Source organism: Hypanus sabinus, chromosome 2 (genome assembly GCF_030144855.1).
Source record: "Hypanus sabinus isolate sHypSab1 chromosome 2, sHypSab1.hap1, whole genome shotgun sequence".
In the NCBI taxonomy this organism is placed as follows: Eukaryota; Metazoa; Chordata; class Chondrichthyes; order Myliobatiformes; family Dasyatidae; genus Hypanus; species Hypanus sabinus.
Genome location: NC_082707.1, coordinates 160,133,513 through 160,158,619, shown reverse-complemented (window position 1 = coordinate 160,158,619; position 25,107 = coordinate 160,133,513). Strand labels below are relative to the sequence as shown.

At 40.0% G+C, this 25,107-nt stretch overlaps 1 protein-coding gene across 6 annotated transcripts in view; it reads right to left on the bottom strand.

Annotated features, from left to right (window-relative positions):
* The window catches only part of fermt2 (FERM domain containing kindlin 2), a 147,034-nt gene that overhangs the window by 60,232 nt on the left and 61,695 nt on the right, over window positions 1-25,107 (bottom strand). For all 6 annotated transcript variants that reach the window (XM_059957874.1, XM_059957831.1, XM_059957859.1 and 3 more), the window contains exon 4: window positions 19,787-19,927. In XM_059957874.1, the coding sequence (XP_059813857.1) occupies window positions 19,787-19,927 (141 nt within the window). The remainder of the gene's footprint in view (window positions 1-19,786; window positions 19,928-25,107) is intronic.

The window sequence follows — 25,107 nt, the reverse complement described above, 5'->3', positions numbered from 1 at the left end:
TCAGAGGTGAGGTTGTCAATGAAGAAGCGGGAGTTGCGAAGGGCAATAACTCAGTATTATATTGGGAAGAATGTGTTTGCAGCTGAGGTATTGCAAAATATCCCTGAAAAGGTACCAGCTAGTGGGACGGCTCAGTAAGATTTGGAGAAAGTAAAGTTGGAACATGCAATTAAGTTAAAGCAGCTGCAGGCAGCTGAGAAGGAGAATGAAAGAGCCGAGAGAGAGAAAGAGAGGGCAAGGGCCGAGAGAGAGAGGGAGCATGCGCTCCAGCTAAAGGAGTTATAGGTGAAACGGGAGCAGGAAAGAGCTGAGAAACAAAGAGAGCATGAACTTCGGTTAAAACAGCTGGAAGCAGCTGAGAAAGAGAAAGAAAGAGCTGAGAAGGAGAGAGAGTATGGGGAGGCAGAGGAACAGAGGAAACATGACTTGGAGATGGAGAAGTTACGGCAAGAGCCACGAGTTCCGGGGTCAGACCGAGAGGAGCGGTTCAATGTTAGTCGAGAGTTGAGGTTAGTACCTCCGTTCGAGGAGACGGATGTTGATAGTTATTTCTTGCTTTTTGAAAAGGTGGCAGTGAATCAGAAGTGGCCCAGAGATCAGTGGTTGGCGCTGTTATAAAGTGTGTTAAAAGGGAAGGCACAGTGGGCATATAAGGCATTGGCCATAGAGGAGCAAGAGGAGGAGAGTTATGACAAAGTAAAGGCAGCCATTCTCCGGAGTTATGAGCTAGTACCTGAGGCATATAGACAAAAGTTTAGAAATTTAAAGAAAGGGTGGAATCAGACGTATACTGAGTTTGCCTATGAGAAGGGGTGCTCATGGACCGTTGGTGCACAGCAGAGATATTGGGGGAGGATTATTGGCGTCTCAGGGAGTTAATTCTGATTGAGGAATTTAAAGGTTGTGTTTCGGAGGATATCCGGATGTATTTGAATGAGAAGCCGAATAAGTCCATCTCAGAATTTGCTAGGTTCGCAGATGTATATGCCCTAACCCACAAGACAAAGTTTTCCTTGAATAAAAGTTCCCAGAGAGACCGTGGGGATGATCGAGAAAGTCTGCCGGCTGAGGCAGAGGTCTCGCCGGGAGCTAGTGGTAAGGTTGAGGGGGAAAGGCCAGACGGCCAGAGATTTCCGGGTTTGACCTGTTTTAATTGTGGAAAGGGGGGGCATATTGCATCTCGGTGCTTTGCTCCAAGGAAAAAGACAGGAAAAGGGAAAGCAGCAGTCCCTATCTGATGTGCCGTGGTAATCAGTAAATCGACAAGAGAGCCCCGGATAGACAGAGTACGAGAAGGGTCTGAGACTTGTCTATCACACGGAACTGTGTCTGTGAGGGAGGAGACACACCAGTTCCTGTATGGATCTGGAGAGACACGGCAGCTGAGCTGTCATTGATCAGCAGTAAGGTACTAGAGCTTGGTCGCAAGATGAGAATGGTAGCTGTGAAAGGAATAAGTAAAAGGACAGAAATGGTGCCCTTACATAAGGTTATTATGGATTGTGAGCTGGTGTCTGGACCAGTTGAAATAGGGGTGCGATCAGACTTCCCGAGAACTAACGCGGACGTCCTTCTCGGTAACGATTTAGCAGGTGGGAAGGTTTGGGCAGCAATGACGATGACAAGCCGGCTGGTGAGTGTTGCGGCCCTAGATTCCAAGATCTATCCCGCATGCGTGATCACTCGCAGCATGTCGAGAAAGGCAGCTGAGAACGAGAGCAGTTTAAATCTGGCCAGTTTCGATTTGGCCGAGATGTTTTTACCGACCCTGTACCACTAGAGTTTAGAGGGTGGTAAAACGAAGAGTAGTAAAGTGAAAGAGGGTAAGGGAGAGGAGGTAGACCTGCCCTTAGCGAGGAGAAAAGTTCTAGAGGCAGAAGATAAAGATGAGACACAGATAGAGCTGTTAAAAGGTCCAGGGTTGGACCTGGATGATCTGTCTGGGTTGGCAGAACTGTTTGAAGAAGTTGAAAATGCTGGAGGTGTTCCCGATAATGAAATGAGGGCAGTCCTAGATGAAAAGGGTGCCCTTACCTTGAAGAAGTCTGCTGGGTTGGCAGATGAGGTTGTTTCAGCCCGCGGGGTTGAGTTTACTCCGGAAGGGAGTTGCCCAGAGAGTAGCTGGGAGAATCAGGGGAATTTAGAATTTGGACCGGGTACGGGTATTGAAAGCCTGAAAGAGGCCAATGTCCCGTTTGAGTATGTCCAAGATGGGGATGCACGTGGTACTGAACCTAGTAACGGAGCTCAGAAAAAGTCTGAGGTATTTGATTCAGTTGAACGGAACGGCCGTCCTTGTGGGTCCGATAGACTTGGTTCAGTGAAGAAAGGGTTAACCGTAGTAATAGTAGTAATAGTGGGAAGTGAGAGTTCCCAGGTGTTTGTGCTCAAAGTTAATGCGGAGCTCAAAGATGGGGAGATAAATATTATTATTGAAGGAAACGAGAAATATGTAGTTCCCAAATCGAATGAAGAAATTTTAAAACCTGTGGATCGCTTACAGATTAAGTTGGGAGATGACCGGGGGGGGGGCAGGCTATTGTTATTCCAGAGTGTGTGTGAAAAGGCAGAATTTAAAATGCTGCTTGAACAAAGAGTTTGAACTGAAAACACATAGCCTGAAGGGTCCTGAAGAGAGGGCTAGCCACCTGTGTAAAATTAAAGAATTGGATGGAAATTCAGAAGATGGTCTAAGTTTGGGACACGGTGTTGATAAAATAACCCCTATGGAAGAAGTGGGCAAGTGTTTATGTCGCCAGGGTACTAACCGGAAAAGAGGCGACGGTTAATGGGGATGCCATTTTTAAATAGCAAAAGTCAGTTGTACGGGATTTCGACAAAGCATGTGAATAATAAAGACAACCCCATGGAAGCCTGCCTGTTAAGTTTGAAAACAACAGAAAGATTAGTATTTGCATGAACTTTTGTAGATACACGTAAGCTAAGATCACAACTCCTTAGTTTTGTTTGCCGAAGGAAAGAAATAAAAATAGGTGGTTATTAAATTGAAGTCTGATGCTACAAGACTTTAGTAAGGTACAAGATGTTAAGATATTAAAGGAAGTGACACTGTAATCGTTAACTGTGTAGATGCTGAATTGAATGTATAACTGTATTACTATGTAGTGAAAAGGAAAAGCTTTTGTATTGTGTTAGATTCTACAATCCTGTAAGACTCTGTACTACTTCGTTTTAACCGCTGGTGAAAACGCGTTGAAGAAAGGGGGTGTTACGCCTGTAGCCCCCTCCTTTATCAGAATCACAAGATCACTATTGATTTGGGTCAGGAGACCCAGGAAATGAGAGAGAGACGTGCAGAATGTCTCATTCCCCTGGTGATATAAAGCTACGGGACACGGCCATTGTCTCTTGAAGCTGAACTTGTGTATTGCCATACTGTACTACGTGGAAACCCTCAGGCAAAGTGGGCTGGTTGAGGGAGGGATTGCATCACCCCCAACCTGATTGACATCTGAGACCCTGTGAGTCAGGATAAAAGAGGGTCTGTGGGAACAGCCCCTCAGATGCACCAGAAGAAACGCTAGCGATCCCGTAATAGTGGAAACCATTGGAAGGAGGCCACGTGCGTTCAGTTCCGTTTGCCTGGAACTGGTGGCTTGTACCACGGAACACGGCTTTTAGCTAACAATGGGGAAACTAACTCCCCACGACGCAAAGGATTGGCATCATAAAAGACCTGGGCAAGTTTAACCCGTCTCTCTTAAACCCAAAATGCTGCAGCTTGAACGAACTAACAGTGACTTTTATATTTCCATCGGACAATACATTATCCCCTAGACAACGATAGAGCTATTTCTTATTATTATTATACCCGCGCTGTTAGATTTAGTATTGATGACGTATATTATCTGTATGTTTGCATTAATCTTATTTTTGTGCCCTTTATTAATAAATACTGTTAAAAATAGTACCATCAGACTTCAACGGACCTCTATCTTTGCTGGTAAGTGACCCAGTTATGGGGTTTCGTAACACAACATATTCAGTTTCCTATTCTGCACTCATGGGGATTCGATCCATCCATCATCCCTCCTTACCTGGAATCATTTATCACATGTTCCTTATTCAAAAGATTCCAGAATCTGCATCTTTGTCATTACTTCTCGGATTCCAACATGTACCTCCTACCTTCACTCTCCTTTCCCTACCCTAACCCCAGCTCCATCTGCCCTCTTCACCTATTACTTTCAATACTTATCTCAGCCCTTCCCTGCCTATTTCCCCTCTACACTCGATGCAGAGTGTTGACCCAAAGCACAGACCGTCCCTCTGACTGCAAGGATATAGCCTGACCTGCTGAATTTTCCCAGCAGATTGATATTTGGCCCTTTGATGGAGAGCTTTGTTGCAGAACCCATATCCCATTACTCGTGTTGCTACCATGTCTCTCCTTTCATCTTCCCAACTGAAACAATCACAGGGGAGACATCCTTGTCTGAGGTGCCAAGACACCTCAACACCAACACCTCCCCTCTTCCCTCCTTCAGTTAAACATGTGGATGAACAACACAGGATACCAGATACATCCCCTCCTTGCCCTGCACCTGCCTTCCACACCTCCACATAACAACTGCTATTGTCCTGATCTTTACCTCTCCCAACCCCCATCTTCCATCAACTCCCCAGTCATCATGGACTCATCTTCACTACTGAGCAGGTGAGAAGGGCTCTGGGGAAACTCAGACAAGGCAAAGCATTGGGACCAGATGGTGTGAACCACAAGGTCCTGAAGGAGTGTGCTGAGCAGCTGTGTGGAGTTCTCCAGCGCATTTTCCATCTGAGTCTCAGCCTGGAAAGGGTCTCGACTGTGTAGAGAACATCATGTGTTGTTCCAGTACCCATGAAGGGCCAACCAAAAGTCTTGGGGAATGACTACAGTCCTGTGGGCCTGACCTCACACATCATGAACACCCTAGAGAGGCTGGTCCTGGCTCAGCTCAGACACCTGGTCAGATCAGCCTCGATCCCCTCAGTTTGCCTAACAAGAGCACACTGGAGTTGATGATGCTGTCTTCTACCTGATGAAAAGAGACTTCTCCCATTTTGATAAGCAGGGCAACACTGTGAGGATCATGTGCTCTGTTTTCTCAAGTGCCTTCAGTATCATACAGCCCTCATTGTTGAGGGAAAAGCCCCATTCAATGCAGGTTGCCACTTCATTTGTATCCTGGATAATGGACTACCTGACTGACAGACCGCAGCTTGTGTGGCTTCACAGCTGTGTGTCAGACATGGCTCTAAGCAACACTGGTGCCCCCACAGGGGACAGTATTGGCTCCATTCCTGTTTACCCTGTATACCTCGGACTTTAGATACAACACTGAGTCATGTTATCTGCAGAAAGTCTCTGATGACTCAGCGATAGTTGGATGTATAAAGGGAGGACAGGAGGATGAATACAGGGCCTTTGTCAAATAGTGCAAACTGAATCATCTGCAGCTCAACATCAGTAAGACAAAGGAGATGGTGATGGACTTTCAGAAGACTAAGCTTGCACTGCTCCCTGTTGCTATTGATGATGAGGACCCACAGTACCTGGGGGAGCACCTGGATGATACATTCTACTTCCTGAGGAGACTAAGATCCTTTAGAGTATGCAGGCCTCTCCTTCACATGTTCTACCAGTCTAATGTCGCCAGTACAATCTTCCATGTGGTGGTGTGTTAGGGCAATGGCATCACTATGGGCGATGCAATGGTGATGCAAATAGGCTCAATAAACTGATCAGAAAGGCTGGCTCTGTTATAGGAGTCAAACTGGATACACTGGGGGTTACAGTAGAACAAAGGACCCTCCAGAAAATCCTGACAATTCTGGACAATGTTTCTCACCCTCCGCATGCCACCTTGGTTGAATGGAGGAGCACATTTAGTAACAGACTAAGACAACTGTGCTGCTCCAAAGAGGTCATTCTTACTCATGACCATAAGGCTCTATAATGAGTCAACCTATAGCTGGGGAAGTGATGACCCCCTCCTGTTAGACTGTTTAATGTAACCTATTTTTTTTAAAACTATTTTCTTTCTTCTCTTCTAATATTGTACATCTGTGAACTTGTAATGTTACTGTGACACTGTCATTTCCTTTGGGATCAATAAATATTTATCTTATACAAATGTAAATGGAATGTTCACGTAGGCAACTTGCCAAAGCATGAAATTCCATAAAACAGAACAGATCCATCATATTGTTCTCCCTACTTCCCTCTCAACTTCTAAATTGCCAAATCCAGACCATCCTATTCTCTGTACCAGCTGACAATTTGAAGACTAAGGAACAAACTTAAAATCATTCCTATGCCTGAAAATCGAAAAATAGTTTAGTCTTCAAAATTATTCAAACTCCTTTCACTAGAAATTAAAATACAGATTTGCTTACACTTAATCATACAATGATTCAAAATATTACCAGCTTAAACAATTAGAAATACGCAAACTACAAATAATTTCATTATTTCATTAGCTGCAAAATATGCCATTTACAATGCAACCACCACCACACCACATCCTTTTGCTTTAAAAGTAAGAGGTGCTAATATCAAGTTTTCAACAGCTAGCTGCAAAATCTACCACACCACTGATGAAACTAATGTGCTAAAATGTTAGAATGGTACATCAGAAAGCTGTGCTGAGAAAGAAATTAAGAGGACATAAAGGCTATTATGACCATTTCAATATAATATTCCAGCATATCAGCAAGCATCAAGATAAATACAGATGGATCTGCAAAAACCAGCTTGAATGAGAGAAGTTGCTGACCCAACCAAGGCCTTCATCTAGGAATATTTCATCTACTACAACGATACCTCTATTCCATTAAAGAATATGCAATTGTTTCTTTAATGCTATAAAATATGTTGATCAGGGATATGTTGATCACTGCTGATATGTGGCCCAAAATGATCTCTTTTGTATCGGTCTCACATTTCCATTCCCTGTTTCTTTTTAAATATTCAACTTATTGTGTTGCTCCAAGAAATCCTGGATTTTTCTTTTCTAGTGACAATTCCGTCCCCAGTGTAATCAGGAAGGAGTCTTAAAATATCAAATTCCTGCATTCCCCAAACCTTATCTGAGAATCAGATTATACAGTAGCTCTAATCTGCAGGATTCTTTTAAATGAAAAGACATGGATTCATTTCCACCGCTTCCTTTCCTTCATATATTGTTCCCAACTCTTCAAACACACCCTCATTTTTTTGTTTGATGGCCTTGTACATTCATCAAGAAGCAAATGCTTCTATTGGCAAAAGTGCCTGGTGCAAGAAGACACTGAAGGGAAGAGATTTGGTTTGTGCAGTCAGCTGAGATCACAAACTGCGTGGTCCAATTGTTTTAAGGAAGTAAAATAAATTTTAATTTTCAAAATAAAAGTAGATTTTTTAAAAAGGATAACTACTCATGTTTCTGATTTCTGGGAGAATGGTTTGGTGAAAGTAGCTTGATCGACTGCTGTCCTTTTGATGAAGGCCCTCCACATTACTATTTCAATGGAGCAACAGTACATGCCAAATTTGGAGGACCACAGGGAAACAAAATTGATGGCTCCTTTAAGAGAGTCAGCACCGTTTGCATTCTATCGATTTTGTAAATGAGAATGGTTTGGGTGGCTGGCTAAATCATCAAGAGGTCTTCTTACTCTTCTTCGGCTGTCCATCGATTTTGATGATGACTGAGGCTTGGGCAAGGTTGTATGGAAGACCGGCAGTTGCCCAAGCTGCAAGTCTCCCCTCTCCATGCCACCGACGTTGTCCAAGGGAAGGGCACTAGGCCGATACAGCTTGGCACCGATGTCGTTGCAGAGCGATGTGTGGTTAAGTGCCTTGCTCAAGGACACAACACGCTGCCTCAGCTGAGGCTTGAACTCATGACCTTCAGATCACTAGACCGACGCCTTAGCCACTTGGCCATGCACCAACGCGCAAAGTGGTATTTGGTGGAATGATATTTGACATTGCAAGTAACTAAGAATCAGACTGCATTCTCTTTAATTTGCCTAAGGTTGTGCAACAGGAAATCTCATGTGGCTAATTCAGAACATTTAGGGCAAGCATTATACTCAAAATGAATGCTAACATTGCATTTGCCTTCCTTACCACTGACTTGAAATGCAAGTTAACCTTTAGGGAATCCTGCACGAGGATCCCCCCCCCCCTCCCCAATTCCAATGCACCTCTGATTTCTGAACTTTCCTCTCCATTTAGAAATTAGTCTACCTCTTTATTCCTTTTAGCAAAGTGCATGACCATACACTTCTCTATACTCTATTCCATCTCTGCAAATTCTTTGTCCATTCTCCTAATCTGTCCAAGTTCCTTTTGCAGACCTCTGCTTCCTCAGCATTGCCTGCCCTTCCACCTTTCTTTGTATTGTCTGCAACCCTGGCCACAAAGCCATCAATTTGGTCATCCAAATCACTGACATATAATGAGATAAAGAAGCATTCCCACCAAAACTGAGCCCTGTGGAATGACACTGGTCATTGGCAGCCAACCAGAAATCACTAGTCAAGATGGATGGGAAACAGAAAACATGAAACGCAAGGTCACTTTGCCCGATGTCTTAAACTGGATTTCGTTACTTAAATGGTAATTACGGGACATTTAGAAATTCATATAAAAGGGAAATTACCTTCAGCAAATTAGCTGGAGTTCCTGTTACAAACTGAGTGGATAAAGGGAAAGGAGTGATCTCTCTGGATTCCTGGATGACATATAGGATATCATATAAAAGGTCTTGCGTACAGCAGATGGTGCATTGGGAGAATGTGGGGTTATCCACTGCAGAGGGATGAAGAAGCATTTCATCTAAAGGGAGTGAAACTATCAAGTATTGCAGCACAAGAGGGTCCTGGTGCATAAAACAAAAGGTTGGCAGGCTGATGTATCAAATGATCAGAATGGGCAATGGTCGGCTAGACTTTACAGCAAGCATATAAACATTAAGATAGGGATGATTTGATGAGACTTCACAAGTTGCTATGGAGGATGTATGTACCTGTGATATTGTGTACTTTTAGCTTTCACATTTAAAGATATACTTGCATTGGAGGTTTGCAGGGAAAGTCCACTGGCGTGATTCATGGAATATAGGGTTAGACATACACTACAAAGAGAGGTTGAAGGTCTTTACTACTAAAACCCCCAAGCACAGACATGATTAACAACCATAATTGGTTGTTAATTCTACCTGCCACCATGCCCTCCCCAAAGATTACACTTAATCTCCCTGATTGTTAATTGCAATTCTAATTTACCAGATAACCCATCCATAAACTATGATAGATGCAGAGGCTACACTACCAGCAACTAAATAACAGTGGAGAGGAATGCAGCAATGTTTTCAGCCATGTCCAAAAACAGTCTATTATCACCCATATAATGTCACTGACATCAGAAGGAGTTAGGACAGACAACAGGATAATCTTACTAAACTTAACTTTGGAAGCACAGACTGAGAATTTCTTTAACATTAAAACAAACTTTGAAGCTGCAATACAATTAAAATCTGGATAGGTATGATGACAACTTCACTTTTAATGATAACAGATCATGAATACGAATTGAGTTTTATCAGTGAGCTCTCTCTGATTTGGACAAAGGGTTAGCTCATTGGATCCAAGTTTATTTCTAACCAAGTAGGAATAAGTTATGAAAACACAAAGAAGTATAATGAGTTGAGCTAATGGGGAAAAGCTATAATAGTTGGTAAAAAATAAATACAAATAAATGACAGGTTGACTAATTTGGCAAGCAGAATAGAAAAACAGATTATTTAAATGGCATTCAAAGTCACTGTAGTTTCTTGTGCAAGAAATACATTAAATTACAGCCAAGTAATTATGGATACTTGCCTCAAATGCAAGACAATTGGTATACAAGAGTAGTAAGCTTCGTCACTGTTGTATGACTGGTGAAACCACACTTTGATTATCAAGCAGATAAGATTCATCAGATAATTTCAGTTATAAAAGGGTTACTGTATATATGAGAAAAGAGTATGCTGATTTACCTGTGACATTGGAGATTAGAAATGGGAGCTTTATTATTACATACGAGATCTTGAGAAGATTCAACCATGAACATGCTAAGAAGCTGCTTTTTTTGTGGCGGTGATGGTAATGGGGTTAGGGATGCACCGAAGTGTTTTAAACAGTTTCTGAATAGGAGTTCCAGCTTTCAAGACCAAGATGAGAAGTGATTGCTTCTTCCTTAAGGGTTATTAATCTTTGCAGAGTCGTGGAAGTTGGGTTACTAAATATACTTGAATCTAAAAAGATAGCACTTCGGATAAGATGGGGAAATCAAGAGTTGTGGGAACAAGACAGGTGTTGAAGCCAAGTTCAGATCAGCCATGAACTTAAACTCAGGGGTTTCATGGTTTGCATCTTTAGCTTCAAAACCTTTTCTTATTATGTTATGATTTTCTAGAATTCATGTTGTACATTTCCCAACATTTTAATTTATCTTTTCTATTTGCATAGTTGTCTTCTGCACATTGGCCTTTTGGGTAGTTTTTGATTCTATTCTGTTTACTGTGTATGCCCGCAAGAAAATGAATCGCTGGGTTCTGCATGGTGACATATATGTAATAAATTTACTTTGAACTTTGACAATGATGCTGACAATCCAGGGCAATTGTTGAGTATTTGTCCACAAATCATTGAAGTTAGCAGGAAAGCTGGATAACTGTGGTTAAGGCAATGCGCAGGATACTTTTATCCTTTGCCCCTACTAGTAACAGGCAAGGGCAGAGATGCTGTGCTAGAACATACAAAACATTAATCTAAAGACAAGTGGTGGCCAGTTCTAGTGCCCACACTGCAAGTACGAGGCAATAGCAACAGTAAGCGTGCAAAGGAGAGACGGGAGGATGCTGCCAATGGTGGAGAATTCTAAAAATTACAAGGTACCATCAAGTCCGTGGTTACTTTCTTAGTGACAGTAGAGGTGCAGTGGGGGAAGGTAAATTTAAAGATGTATAAACTATGAAGTGTCTCAGTATGATTCCATTTTATTCAGATTCAGATTACTGTCATTTAGAAACTGCAAATGCAATGCAGTTAAAAAATGAGACAATGTTCCTCCAGAATGATATCACAAAAGCACATGACAAAACAGACTACACCAGCAAATCCACATAACATTTGGCAAACCCCAATCCAGAGTCCGGAGAGGCTGCTGTGTATTAATATCGCGCTATCGTCTTAGCACATTCCTAGAAAGGAGCTCCAAATCCACCAGACAAAACAAGACCAAAACCTAAAGCTACAAGACCTGCACAAAACCACAAAGTTACAACATATAGTTACAACAGTGCAAACAATAGCATAATTGACAAAAAAAAAGCAGACCATGGGCACAGTAAAAATAGTCTAAAGATGTTAAAAGACTATGAGTTCAAAAGAAACCACCACACAGTTTCCACAAGTCCTCAGGGTCCTGACAGACTCGCCATCCCATGCCGGCCGCAGAAGGGAATACCCCCGCTATGGACTTCCATGGCGCCGCCCAACTCAGCCTCGCAGACGCAGCACACAGTGAAAGCTCTGTCGAACCCAGCCTCGCAGACACAGCACACAGTGAAAGCGACCTGACCGCAGCAGACTCCGAGACCGTCGAACCTCCCAGCCTCCGACCATCCCCTCTGGCACAGCTTCTCCGAGCACCATCCTCTGCCGAGCGTATTATTTAGCAGTGGTCAGTACCCAGGTGGCATATATCTACATTAAGTCAGTGGAATAAACGATTGGAGGTTGAGAATAATTATCTCACTCAAAATCCATGGTTGGGCAGCATGGATGATGGAGCAAAAAACCTCCTCTGTACCATAAATTGTGTCTTGCAAGAATCTTCTCCCTTATGAGTTTTAACCTCAGCTGCAGCTCTAATGAAAATGGTAATTATCAGTCTCAGAGATGCAGTTCCATTGGGAATTCATTGCCAATAGTGAAACAGAGACTTAGCAGTCACTGAAGACCAGTTGTTCTACACCACCTCAGGAGGTTCTCTGACAATAGCCAGCTACCAAGGAGATCTGCAATACTGTAATCCTCACATTTGCCTTAAATACTTGCAGGTGTTCTATTATTGTTACTGCCTAGCAATTTACACTTCATCTCCAGCCTTCAAATCTACAATATCTTTAAATATTTTTGCAGAACTACGATTAAAACACCACCAAAGACTAGGATGATGAGTAACTTGTAAGTGAATTATCCCTCAGTAATGACAATATCAAAAAGCCTTTAAAAATAAAATCAAGACACCTTTACAACACAAATTTAAAAATCATAGTAGATAAAAGTGAAAATGTTTAGCAATCATTAAAATGACAGAAAGATAAAATAAATCAAAAGTGGTGACTGCTTACTATCAAACTCCTCCAAAGTTTACATTTTAAAGTCTCACTAAAGGTCTACCAGGGAAGTTTAGAAGATATCTACTATGAGTTTTTAAATAAATCTGGTCTATTTTCATCAAAATAAGGAGTAATGATAAGGGGTATACAAAAACCATCACATTCTGTAAAAGTGAGTCGTACAATTGATGCTGTACTGAAGTAATGCATTCATTTTCCTTCCAACCCATTAAGTATACTATATATGGAAGAAAAAAATAAATCCGCATGCCATCTGTCTATAACAATTATAAAATACCATGCGAGAACTAACATAAGACGAGCAATGAGATTTGGTCCATTTCCTAGCACAGCCTTTTGAAATAAGACTTCTTTAGTTACCAATGACTAAAGATTACAAACCAAGAATGAAAGTTTCCATTTTACAACTTACAACATTCAATCAAAATTACACAAGGTATGCTGCTCTGATTTGGCAAAAAGATTCACAAGCTTACGTTAGCTCTGAAAATGGATTTTAATTGAAGTTTGAAGCAACAAATAGAAGGATGTGTATAACATGAATTATCATTATTCAATAGACAAATTTTATTATCAAAGTACATATATGTCACCACATATAACCCTAAGTTTCTTTTACTTGCTGACATTTTCAAAAAATCTATAGGCTAACCACAACACAATCAATGAAAGACCACTCAACTAGGCCACTCAATTAGTATGTAGATTTACCGTCAAATAAATGAAATTTCTAGATTACAATTCTCACAGAAAACTTCAGTTATATTTTTAATTTTGCACTCAGCTTGGTGACTCCTGGATGTATATATCCCCATGACTGGGGGGGGTCTAAGACTCGAAGGTTGGGCTTTTAGGTAAAAGGGCAAAGAGATTCACAGAGGGATCAGAGGAAAGAATAGTATCTGAAATGCACCGCCTGAGTGGGTGATGAAGGCAGAAACTCTCACAACCTTTAAAACATTTTGGCGAGCACCCTTGAATTTGTCAAGGCACAGAAGGCTGTACATTGCTAAGTGATATTAACATCATTTAGCAATACACTGTCTAACATAGATGGGTCCTGGATGATTGACATCGTCACAGTGGGCTGAAGAGTTTGTTTCTTTGCTACATGCAATTTAAATTCAAAGCTCTGGCAATACCTGTAAAAACACAATGTTTTATTCATTTCTGTAGAGGATTTCCCACCCCCACCCCCCCACTGCATGCACTTATCAGACCTGGACAGGAGCCGATACACAAACACATTTTTACTTCTGTGCTCCAGGTTCTCATGGGTCTATTGTTGCCTTCTAATCACTATTAATTTTGGCCTTTTAACAGAAATTATAGACTGCAGAACAGGGCCTTTTGAGATACATCCACAGAGCCAAATAAACTCAATTTTATGAGTGTATCATTCTATGGCACTATTACAATCTTGAGTGGTTATTTAATAATAAAGCACAGTTGGTGTGCTGCAGAGAAGTAGGAACCAGATCTGCAGTCTTTGTACTGATTTTTATTGCAAGTATCTGCCTTCATACACTCAGTGGCCACCAAATAAAGTGGCCATTGAGTGTATGTGGTCTTTTGCTGTTGCAGCCCATCCACTTCAAGGTTTCACGTGTTGTGTGTTCAGGGATGCTCTTCTGCATACCAATGTTGTAATGCGTGGTTATTTGAGTTAGATGCCTTCCTGTCTTCTTGAACCAGTCTGGCCATTCTCCCCTGGCCTCTCACATTAACAAAGCATTTTCACCCACAGAACTGCTGTTCACTGATGGTACTATTTTTTATAAAATCTGGAGAATGTTATAGGTGAAAATTCCAGGTGATCAGCAGTCTGAGATATTCAGACCACCCTGTCTGGTACCAACAATTATTCCACGATCAAAGCCGCTTAGATCACACTTCTACACCACATTGATAATTGGTTACCTTTTCCACCTATCACTTCCCAGCTTCTTACGTTGTCCTGCTCCCCCACTCACCTTCTTATACTGGCATCTTGCCCCTTTCTTTCTGGTCTGATGAAGAGTCTCAGCCCAAAACGTGACTGTTTATTCGTTTTCATCGATGCTGCCTGACCTGCTGAGTTCCTCTGACATTCTCTGTATATTGACCTGAATCTCTTGACCACATCTGCATGCTTTTATGCATTAAGTTACTAGTACATTGAGTTGGTGATTTCAACGTTTCGGGAAAACCCCGATCCGCTCCATTAAGTGCAAAAAGTTTCCCTTAAAAGACTATAGATGACAACATTTGTGGCATGTGAATAACCTGTTTCCTGACGGCTAGACAACTGCTATATTGTAAGAACATGCAGTGGGATACCCCTGGGTTCTAAGGACCGCTGGTGCTAATTTGTAAAAATAAAGTGATTTAAATTCAAGAATTGTATACGGAAGTTAATTTGACAATATATTTAAATGAGATTGAGAGATGAGATATATTACAAATACATGCACAAGTTGTACTCAAAAGGAAATGGACTGAAGTACTGAAAGATAAATCATATTGTTACTGGCAGCACCAAAATGCCTTAGTTCTAATGATAAGAGCAAGTTCTTAAAACTCAATTAATTAACATAAAACCAGACACAAGGTTAAAAAATAAAATGAGATTGAGATTAGCTATGATTTCATTGAACAGCAGAACAGATTTGTGCACTGATGAGTTTCCTGTGTCCTGTTCAGTTTTTAAAACAAATAACATTAAGAGCACTGAAAAATCTGAAGATACAGAGAATGCAGATGCTGAGTCTAGAATAAAAACAAATCTGGAAAAAAGTAAGAAGCTACATTTGAGAGGGAGCTGGGAAGATTGCCAGTATATAGTAGTACATGGGGTGGGATTGGGTCAGAGACTGGTAGCTGATATGTGTAGATTTAGGTTGAGCGAAAAATCAATTGTAATGGAACCTTAGGTAAAGTAACCCTGAGAATCTACTCTTCCACAAGGTTAGCTAAAGAATCAAAAGTTAGTAAGCACCAACAATAAAGGAAATACTGAGCGGAAAATATTTCCTGCTGGAAAACAATCCATTAGGGAATTACTCAAAATTCTGGATTCACTTATAGACATCCTTCAGACAATTTATGAAGCCACTTATTTTACTTCCTTTATTACTTGTTTTCCTTTTTCCAAATATGATTCAGCTACTATTGGACCCTGTGATCTACTATTTGATGGTGTTTTTTTGGGGCTGAATGAGCAGTCTGGCATTTTGCTGTCTCTGAGGGAGTTTGATAAGGTTTCGAGCGGAATGTGCAGCCATGATCAACTCCATTTCTCTCCAATCTAAATGTTGAAGAAAATTGAAATCAGTGAGGCCAAGAGCAGAAGGCAAGCTGGTGTTCAGTGCTGACTGCCTGTGAGTGAGCAGTCTCTCTCTCTCTCTCCCACTTGCTGTGCCTGGAGGAAGGTGCCTGTGTCCAATTGGTATCTCACTCAATGCTGCTGGACTCCATGGGTCTTGGGAAAGGTTTAATTGATGCAGTTTGTGGACTGGTGTACATGTTACGATGTGTTTCTGGTTGCTTTCTTCTGTTGTTGCTATTTTGTGCCATTCTGATCTGGGCAAACTGGCTCTGTGGCCTGCATGCAAGGAACAACACAGTGCTAGACTGAATTGAACACAGCCAGAAATGAACATGCCTGGATTGTTTCGCTGACTTTGTAGCTTGATGTTTTATATTGTATTTTTGCTCTTTTTTGCCGTTCACACCATTTTTCTCTTTTTTTTTTGCAAGTTGGCGGTTTGATTTTTTTCTCTTTCAATGGACTTCACGTTTCTTTGTTTTGTGGCTGTCTGTGGGGAGAATCTTAGGGTTGTATACTGCATACACACTTTGATAATAAATGTACTTTGAATCCCTTTGAATTAAAATTCTCTTCATCAACGCTGATCTGTGACTACATTCGCAAAGCATTAGTAGGCGCAAAGGCCAGTTACTTTTAGTTCCAGTGCTGCACCAGCAACTACGCTTCAAAGAACAGAAGTTAAGATACTTGTTGCTAGTGATGTTATATTCTGTGGAAAATAGCACATTCATTAAAATGCATTCTAATAAGAACTTTGATCAACCACCACCTTTTCCTAAGTGAAGATATCTAATAGGATTAAAAAAAATGTAGGTAGCACAAATTGGAACTTCAGCAGATTTCCTTATCCAAATCCAAATGAATATGTTCCACATGATATGCACAAGGCTATCAAATACCGTGGATTCCAGTTAATTGGGACACACCAGGCCATGTCCATTTTGGTCCAATTCAGTGGCTGCTCCAATTAGCCAAAGTTCCAATGAAACAGTTAAAAAGGTATATATAAAAAAAGACAAACCACTGTTTGGCTGTGAAACAAATTTATGTATTTAAATGCCATATAGAACAAATTATAATGCAACTAATGTTACTACAGTACTATAAAGCTGTTTACTAGTTCCTAATAGTTATTGACGGAGGAATTAATCCAGCGTACATTGCTGTGTTCTCTTGATTGACTAAGTGAACAAAATCAATGCAGACATCTAGTGCAGACAATTGCATCCTCCAAATCCTTCATCTTTTCAGTGTAACGTTCAAACTGATTGTTGGCACTTTTAAAATTCTTTGTAGTTCCTAATTTCAAGTAGTGAAATCATTTCATTTACACTCCCATGTTTCTGGCATCTCTGAGCCTGAATGCTTGAAACAAAGTGAGCAAAACAGTTCTGAATTGTCTTTACTGCTTATTTCTCATGAACTATCAGTGACAAAAATCACAGATTTTTGAACACAAACACATACAACTGATGCTATTTACAAAAAACTTCACTCTAAGCATGGTATAGTGTCTAAAAACCACACAAGTGCACAGGATTGATCTAGTTAGAAACTGTTCATCAAGTCTCTTGTCCCAACTTAATGGCATAGTGTCCCAAATAAACACAGGGAATCCCGGCTATTTTCTCGATTAGATTTAGTTCTTCAAGAGTTGTCCCAAATAAACAGCTGCCCTGATTTACCAACAGCCAAATTAACTGGAATCTACTGCATTTCCTTTTCACTAGGATGCCTTACCAGAATCAAAAAATTTCACAACTTTAGAAGTTCCCAGTCTTTACTCTACACTAAATTTTGCATCATGTGTATATATTGTCAATGGCCATGCCAGATGGAAAAGATTTTGTGCTGAAATGATTTCGCTGACTACAATCATGCCCTTTCAGTCCATCAATCAGAAACTGCATCTTTATAAAAGAAATGATGGATTGTAGCTTCTTGGCTTCAAGCCCTAAATGCCACACCCATCTGTAAAACTTGAATGAGCTAAATGGTTCATGGAAGTTTTCAAGTTAGCTTAACAGAAGCTTTCAGCTCAGCTCAACATTATTCAGAATTTGAATTCAATTTTTCTAAAAATGAATGCGATTCAGGAAGTGTGGCACTTAGCCTACATACTGACGGTCATAGATAAATTGTACTTGACAAATGCTAGCTAGTTTTGACTAAATGCTATTATTGTTAAACTGTTAAAATTAGGCAATATCAAACTAATTTTCAACTTGCAGGGAGAAAAATGCTTTCAATTTGTTGCTGAGATTATGGATACTAATGCACATCTCTTTTTAAGGTGGAATTTGCAGTAAAATATTCAGCATCTGGGGAAAATCAATACAAGTATAAAGGTATAATTGCAAGGGCCCATTTTTATGCTGTACTTCTTTGTTGGCTGTGTGCATGTTATGAAAACAGCGATATCATGGCTGACTTACCATGCTGCCAATGACAGCAATAAAGCTGTCGGTGAACTATTTACTTAAACCCCCACACAAAAAGCGTTTACTGTATCATGTGTTTTTGTCAGTGAGAAGTAACATGCCCCTAACCAGAATATCTTTACTTAGCACTTTGGCTGCATGACTGTTAATTATTCCTTATCAACCCATACCCGAACATCAGTAATGTCTAATTGCTTTATGGCACAAGCTGCTTCGGTTGCAAAGCTGGAGCAAACAGTATTGAAGACTATGTAATTTTCAGCAATCACACCCATTTCCCACCTATGATGGAAGGTGGTTTATGATAATTATCTTCTGCTCTGAAAACAATTCCAATAAGCAGATATCTGTTGCCAGTAAATATCAAAGGACGTCTTTGTGTAGTGAAAGGTTGCCTGACTTCCATGAGATGAAAATTTGAGATCAGTTAGATAACCTGAATTACAAAGGCAGTCCAAAGCCTTACAGGTGATGGAATCGATCAAGCACCACAAACTTGCATATTGTGGGTATGCAAGGAGTAGCAGAGAGCTATCAGGGCTCTCACACAACAACTCACAAGGATAAAGGATTTTAAATTTTAGGATTATTCTACCTGGCAAATTGGCAGATTTCATAAGACAATGAAAAATGTTGGTATTTTGTGAAGCAAGAGGCAGTCCTAGATCATGCATGGAGAATAACTGTCTAATGAAAATAAAACCCAGTTTGCATAGTCTGCAATATTTCTAATATACACATTACCTCAGGAACTACAGGCTAGATACTGTACTGCTAAAGAAAGAATGTTCAGTTAGACAGTAGATCCTTAACTGCCTTAGAGAGCACTGATCATTTTGTACATCTTGTGAGGCAAAATACCTCATTCACATAGCAATAGTTTATGAAAAATTTCAAAAGGGGAACTTTAGTTTGGTTTCCTTCAAAAATTCTGGTTTAACAACTTGATGCATACAGAGCTGCAAGTGCCAGTTGTGACAATGTCAGATCAGCAGGTGAACCCTCAGTCAAAAATGGTGTTTTGCTCAATAGAAATGCCTGGGCTTAGATAAACTCTGAATATAAAGACCTTTCGATTTATGAAGAGTGCAGTGAAAGCTTGTAAAAATTCTGCACCTGCCTATGCCATAGCAAGGATCCAAGAGCAAAGGAATTGCTACTCCAGAGGATTTACCATTTTTCATTGGTCACTGTTGTTTTGAAAATCTTCACATTAAACTTCCATGTTAAAAAAATGGATCATTATGCATTAAAATTTAATTGAAAAAATGCAAAAAGGCACAAATTTAACTTAAAAGCCAATTATGCTTGCCTTTTCTTTTATGCTCTCAACCATAGCAAAGCTGTTTGGTTTCTTTCTAATATAGATATCAACTGAACTGCAAGAGCAAGAAGTTATTTGTAAAAGGCTCTCAGAATGCAAGTACTGAGCTGCATCCTTTTACCTGGTGTTTCTCTGGAAGTACTGTACATGAACAGTGATGTATAAAACTGACTGAAGACTTTGATACAATAGGAGATGGCAGATGAAACCCAGATACACTGCGTACATCAGGAAGATTGCAACCTCAGATGTCTCGGCTCTTCACATTCACATCTTTTTCTCTAATAATCGGAGAAACACTGTTACAGACCTGATCCTGGAGTGATTAATGGTCCCTCCAACTCCAATGCCTCATCTTCACCTTGGTCTTTTTCGTCCGTCTTTCGTTTTTTCTTTTTTGTTGGATCTTTAGGTTTTCTCAGCAGCGAGAGTTCTTCAGGATGCCTTATATCTGTTAGAACAGAAAAGCAAATTTAGAAACTGACAAGACCTCCAGTCAAAAAATTAACAACAAACCAGTGCTCATAAAAACCTTACAGAGAATGATAATTTGTAGAACTTAAACATGTGCAGCTCGATGCCCAAAAATTCGACCACTTAGCCATTAGAAGGTCAGTGAACTGTTGTTTTACTAAGATACCCAATTCAAATTATTTCTCATGGCAGAATGAACATGTCCTTTCACCTCTTCCACAGGGATTCAAAAACCATTTTATTCAAGTTGTGGTGACTGTTATACATAAAGTACAATTAAAGATGTGTTTAAATGAAGAGACTAGAACACTATTTGAGTGGAAGTTAAGTTAAAATGGGACAGTACTGCCAGTTGAATGATGTTTGAAGTTTAGGGGAGTCCTACAATTGGCGATGAGGAGCATAACTGTTAACTTGTTAGTTAAAAAAAATGCTGATTAAATCTAATTAAAGCCTTAAATTACTACACTTAATCTTACAGTCAGTTTCTTCGAATGACCAGTGCTTAAACATTCAGAATTATAAACATCAACTTTGGTTATATTTTTATTTCTTCAAAACATAAAGGATATCACTGCCAAAATCAGTCTTGTAATGTCCATCCCTTTAAACTCAACCACCTCCTCTGTGCTAGGCTTGACACATCAGTGGAAAGCTCATCACTTGATCACTGGAAGTAGTAACTAGCCAGATTGGATTTCTCTCTTTTTTTAAAATTGTATAAGAATTTCCATTGGCAAACATGAAAAAAATCTGCATATGCTGGAAATCCAAAGCAGCACACACAAAATGCTGGAGGAATTCAGCAGGTCAGGCAGCATCTGTGGAAATGAATAAACAATCGGCTTTTCAGGCTAAGACCCTTCATTGGGACAGAGCTTGTGCTTATACTGGAATTACTTGGCAAGCTGTGGATATATCTAGAGAATAAGCAGTTTGTTTTCAGGTCTCATATCCGGTATGCACAAGAGTTTCTTGGTATCCCAGAGAATGGATCAAATTACTTGAAGACTGGCTTCTGCGATCATAGGAAACTCAGTTGTCATTGCTAGACAACAATTAAAGAAGGTAGGAGGTGCCTCAGTGAACATGCCTATCATTTGAGATGACTATACCTAAAACCAATGCAGAGGACTAGGCGTAAGCTTTTAGAACCACCTCCAACTAACTGATAGAGGAGTTGCAGCTGCTAAGTTGTAAAGTGATATTTACAACTGAGCGGTAAAAGCACAGAGCTGTCACCAGATGGATTAGTTGGGAAAGTCCACAGCACAATGTGCCAACTGTTTACTCTGCACAGGAGTGACGTTGTATCAGCAGGTTGGCACCCCATTGATAATCCAGGTCTGCTGTTCTGTATTCTTCATTTACAACAACAATCATATCTTCAATCCAAATGTGCAGTGCAAAGAATATGCCTGGGGATGAGGTTCCACAAAGTAATAAAATAGAACTTTGCTGTTGCCAATGCTGATTTCCCCATATTCAATAGAAGTCTCTAACGGATACGTCCGTGGTTCTCTGTATTCACCCCATCATGTTTTAAGCAAGCTATACAGATGCTTGGACACCCACCTGGTATTCCAAAACACAATGTGGCACGATGAAGTTTCTGCGTTAACATTTCTTCAAAGTGCCACTTAAAGTAGACAAGTAATCATGAAACAACACTATTTCCACTAGGACAGAAGAGGCTACATGGAAAATTTCAAGCCTATATGAGAATTTGATGATAAAAAGTAAACATTTCTACTGTTGACAAAAGGTAAAGAGCAATTTTAAAAAAGTAAGTAAGATAATTAGAGAATTTTTTTGACAGTTCCTGAAACATGTAATATTTTGCTAGTAGTGAAAGAGGTGGCAAATTCCTCAACTCTTTGCAGGCGACCTAGATAAACATTTGAAGCAAAGAAACTGAGGGCTATTGGAAGTGTTCAACACATATGAGGACTTTGGACTGATGAAGCTGGAAAAGATACTATGGGATAAATGCACTCCACTTTTATTGAAGTATCGTCAATTCTCAGAGTTACCTGTGAAGATTTGTATGATATTGTACCATGTGCTTTTCCATATTAAGTGCTGGCATCATTGTTTTAGGTCATTCCAAATCTCGGCTGGCTACTAATGTAATACTGAACCTTGATTAGAATCTTGTATGTACATTTTTTTGGCTGGGACACAAAAGCAACTGACTTGCTTTAAAATCTATCAAACTGGAGTGGAAAATACTATCGAGGGCACAGTAGGAAGTGCACTCTTCCTGGGGTAGGGCAGTACAGGAGAATGGGTAGATTGTGAGGGGATCTACTCCCCTGAACTCCTGTAGTTTCTGTGAACTCCCAATACATCAGAGACAATTTCAATTGGATTACAAATGCTACTCCTCCTCTTTGAGTGAGTGTGAATGTTTTATTTTTTTAACAAGGTGGCTTTGAAAATATCCTTGGATTGTTCCTCTTCAATTACATGTAATTTTTTTTTCTGTGATAGAGCTCAATATTGAGCACGTCAGGCACATGACTGGCATAGATATAAGCCCAGCATAGACAACTGAAAATAACTGTGTTGAGTGCTGCAAGCATTGAATCACTTATTCTTCCAGTGAATTTGAAGGATTTTGACATCAGTGGACTCTTTCAATGTACTGAGGTGCTGAAGTTAAGCAGTCCAGGTCCTAGAGCATATTGGAGGGCAGGGACCACAGCTACCCAGTAGATCACAAGCTTTGTGCCAAATCTAGAAGCATTGATAGTCAAATTAATCAAAAATGACTAACGGGTGTCCTAGTGCATTGTAAGCATGTTAAAAAGAAGCTAATCACATTTTTATTGATCTTCTCATGAAGGTTTCTTGTTAAAGGGCAATACTGTACAGCAGGGACAGGCTGGCAGAGGACCTTTGTCTTGTACACGTCAAGTCTAAAACCCATCCCCTCATTTGCTTCAGTGAACAAGTCAACAATTGCCTGGAGCTCAGCTGCAGAGCATGTGTTCTTCTGTGCTATCAAGACCTTTTATGACCCAAACAACCACTTCCACTCAATGTCAAGAACATAGATGAACTTATCAGGGCAGAGAGGTACCAACTGAACAAGCACTTTGAAGAAATCTTCCATAACATCTCAATCCTTGGCGCAAGTGCACTTGACTGCATCCTCCACAGCAGCCTATACAGTGTAATTGTACAGCCTATACAGCTTATACAATGTAATTGCATAGAGACTCTTGACCATTATCAAGGCCATTATCCAACAAAAAGTAATTAGGCCTTACTAGAAGACCGCCTCTGCAATTTATCTACTTAATGTGCACCAGAGCAAGTCCTTCTGCATTCCTGGCAAACACACAAATTATTTTAAGTTCCTGGGATTAGAAAACCAAAGGATAAGAAGTTCCTTTACATGTTTCAAACCTTTTACTTCTACAATCTTTTGTCTCATTCCAAGTTCCCCAATGCTTTTGCTCACTTAGCAGCTTTTTTCCCTACATAAACTTAAAGTACAAATCAACCCTACATCGTATGGATTTCTCCAACAAGGCTCATTTGTGGACACTTACAGATGACCCAAAGATTGCAATTACACACTTAGGTCACAACTTCAAAGGTAAACCAATGTGGCTAAAATAAAGTGAAACACTCAAAAGTAAGTGAACAGCTGAATCATTGCAGCAAAAATACAGAATGAATTTTCACTGTTGAAAGTAAACTGCAACAGTAATGATGGAAGGGAAAAAAAGGCAATTCATTTGGCATCTGTACTCCTCTGGGGTTTGTATATCAGATGGGCTCATTTTGCTATCCAGTTATTTGCATGAAAATTATATGCAGGAATTTGGTGAAGTCCACATCTCCATATTTCCCATCAGGACAAAGAGAAAATCAGCAGTACAAAGGAAGTTTAAAAACTAATTATGACCATGCTTTCTAAACAATTGCATTTGAAGATTTAAATGATCTATGTTCTAAAATTGTGCTTCTGGAAGAGTTCTTGTTTTTTTCTTTTTCTTTGGTAACATCTTTGAAACTTCATATTTAAGTTCAATTACAATTTCCATGCTTAATAGCAGGGCATACCTGACAGAGTAGCTTACCTAGTGTGCTCATACTGATTATTTTCTGTTTGACCAGAGGAACTAAACATAAACTTCACCTGCACTTTAAGGATTTTCTCACAAGGTACAATGAAAGTGATGATTAGAAGAATATTTTCATTAAAGTGTTATTTGAAAACATGTAGCACAAAACAAAAATCACTACTTCTGTTCTATGCAATTTATTGAATCCCAAAATGCTGCCAACAGAAATCACAACCACAAATATTCTTCTTCTTATCACATAATTTTAGATCATTAATATTATGTTATATAATGTCAGTAATTAGTAATATTAGCAGTAGTATTATATTATAATAAAAATGCAATTAAAATTTAACAAATAGAAAGTAAGTCTCAACATGACTGAGATAGTGCCGTAATTTTATTTTGCTGGCTAAGTACACCTGGATATGTTCAGTGCCTGAAGAACATATTATGAACCAAAGACAAACTGCTTAAACAGAACAAAAAAAAAAGAAACAAATGCCAGGAGCAGGATCTTGCATGCGGTTTTCACCAGTTACTGTTCACAGTCAATCACAGGATGATTAGTAGTTAACGCTCAGCAAGCTCATCAAATCAGCTTTAGAACCATTTTTACTGAAAACACAGTTAACTCCCCTTCTAAAGCGAGAGTTTGGGATGGGAGAGGTTGGAGGTGAATAATCTGGAGACAGCTGAAAAAGAAATCTAAACTGTTTCCCAAAGAAGAGCCACTGGTAATGGTAAAAGACAGATGTGCTATAATGCTCTGGAATGGGAGCTGTAAATATACAGAAACATTCTTCATCCATTACAGATATTTTTACCCTTCCCTTGGGTACCGACAATTGTACCTAGATTAATGCTCAATCTGGAAGATTCCTGGGAAGTCTGATGGGAGGGGTGTGGAGTGAGCAGGAACTAAATGGATTGAAACTATGGTGACCACAGGGCCACGGACTTGACAGGGCTTCACAATGCAAGCCAAAGCAGTGAAGTGGCTCTGTGCCCACTACATGGAATCTGAGACTTAGTCATGTAGTCAGATTTATCCAACACAATGACAGGCCCTTCAACC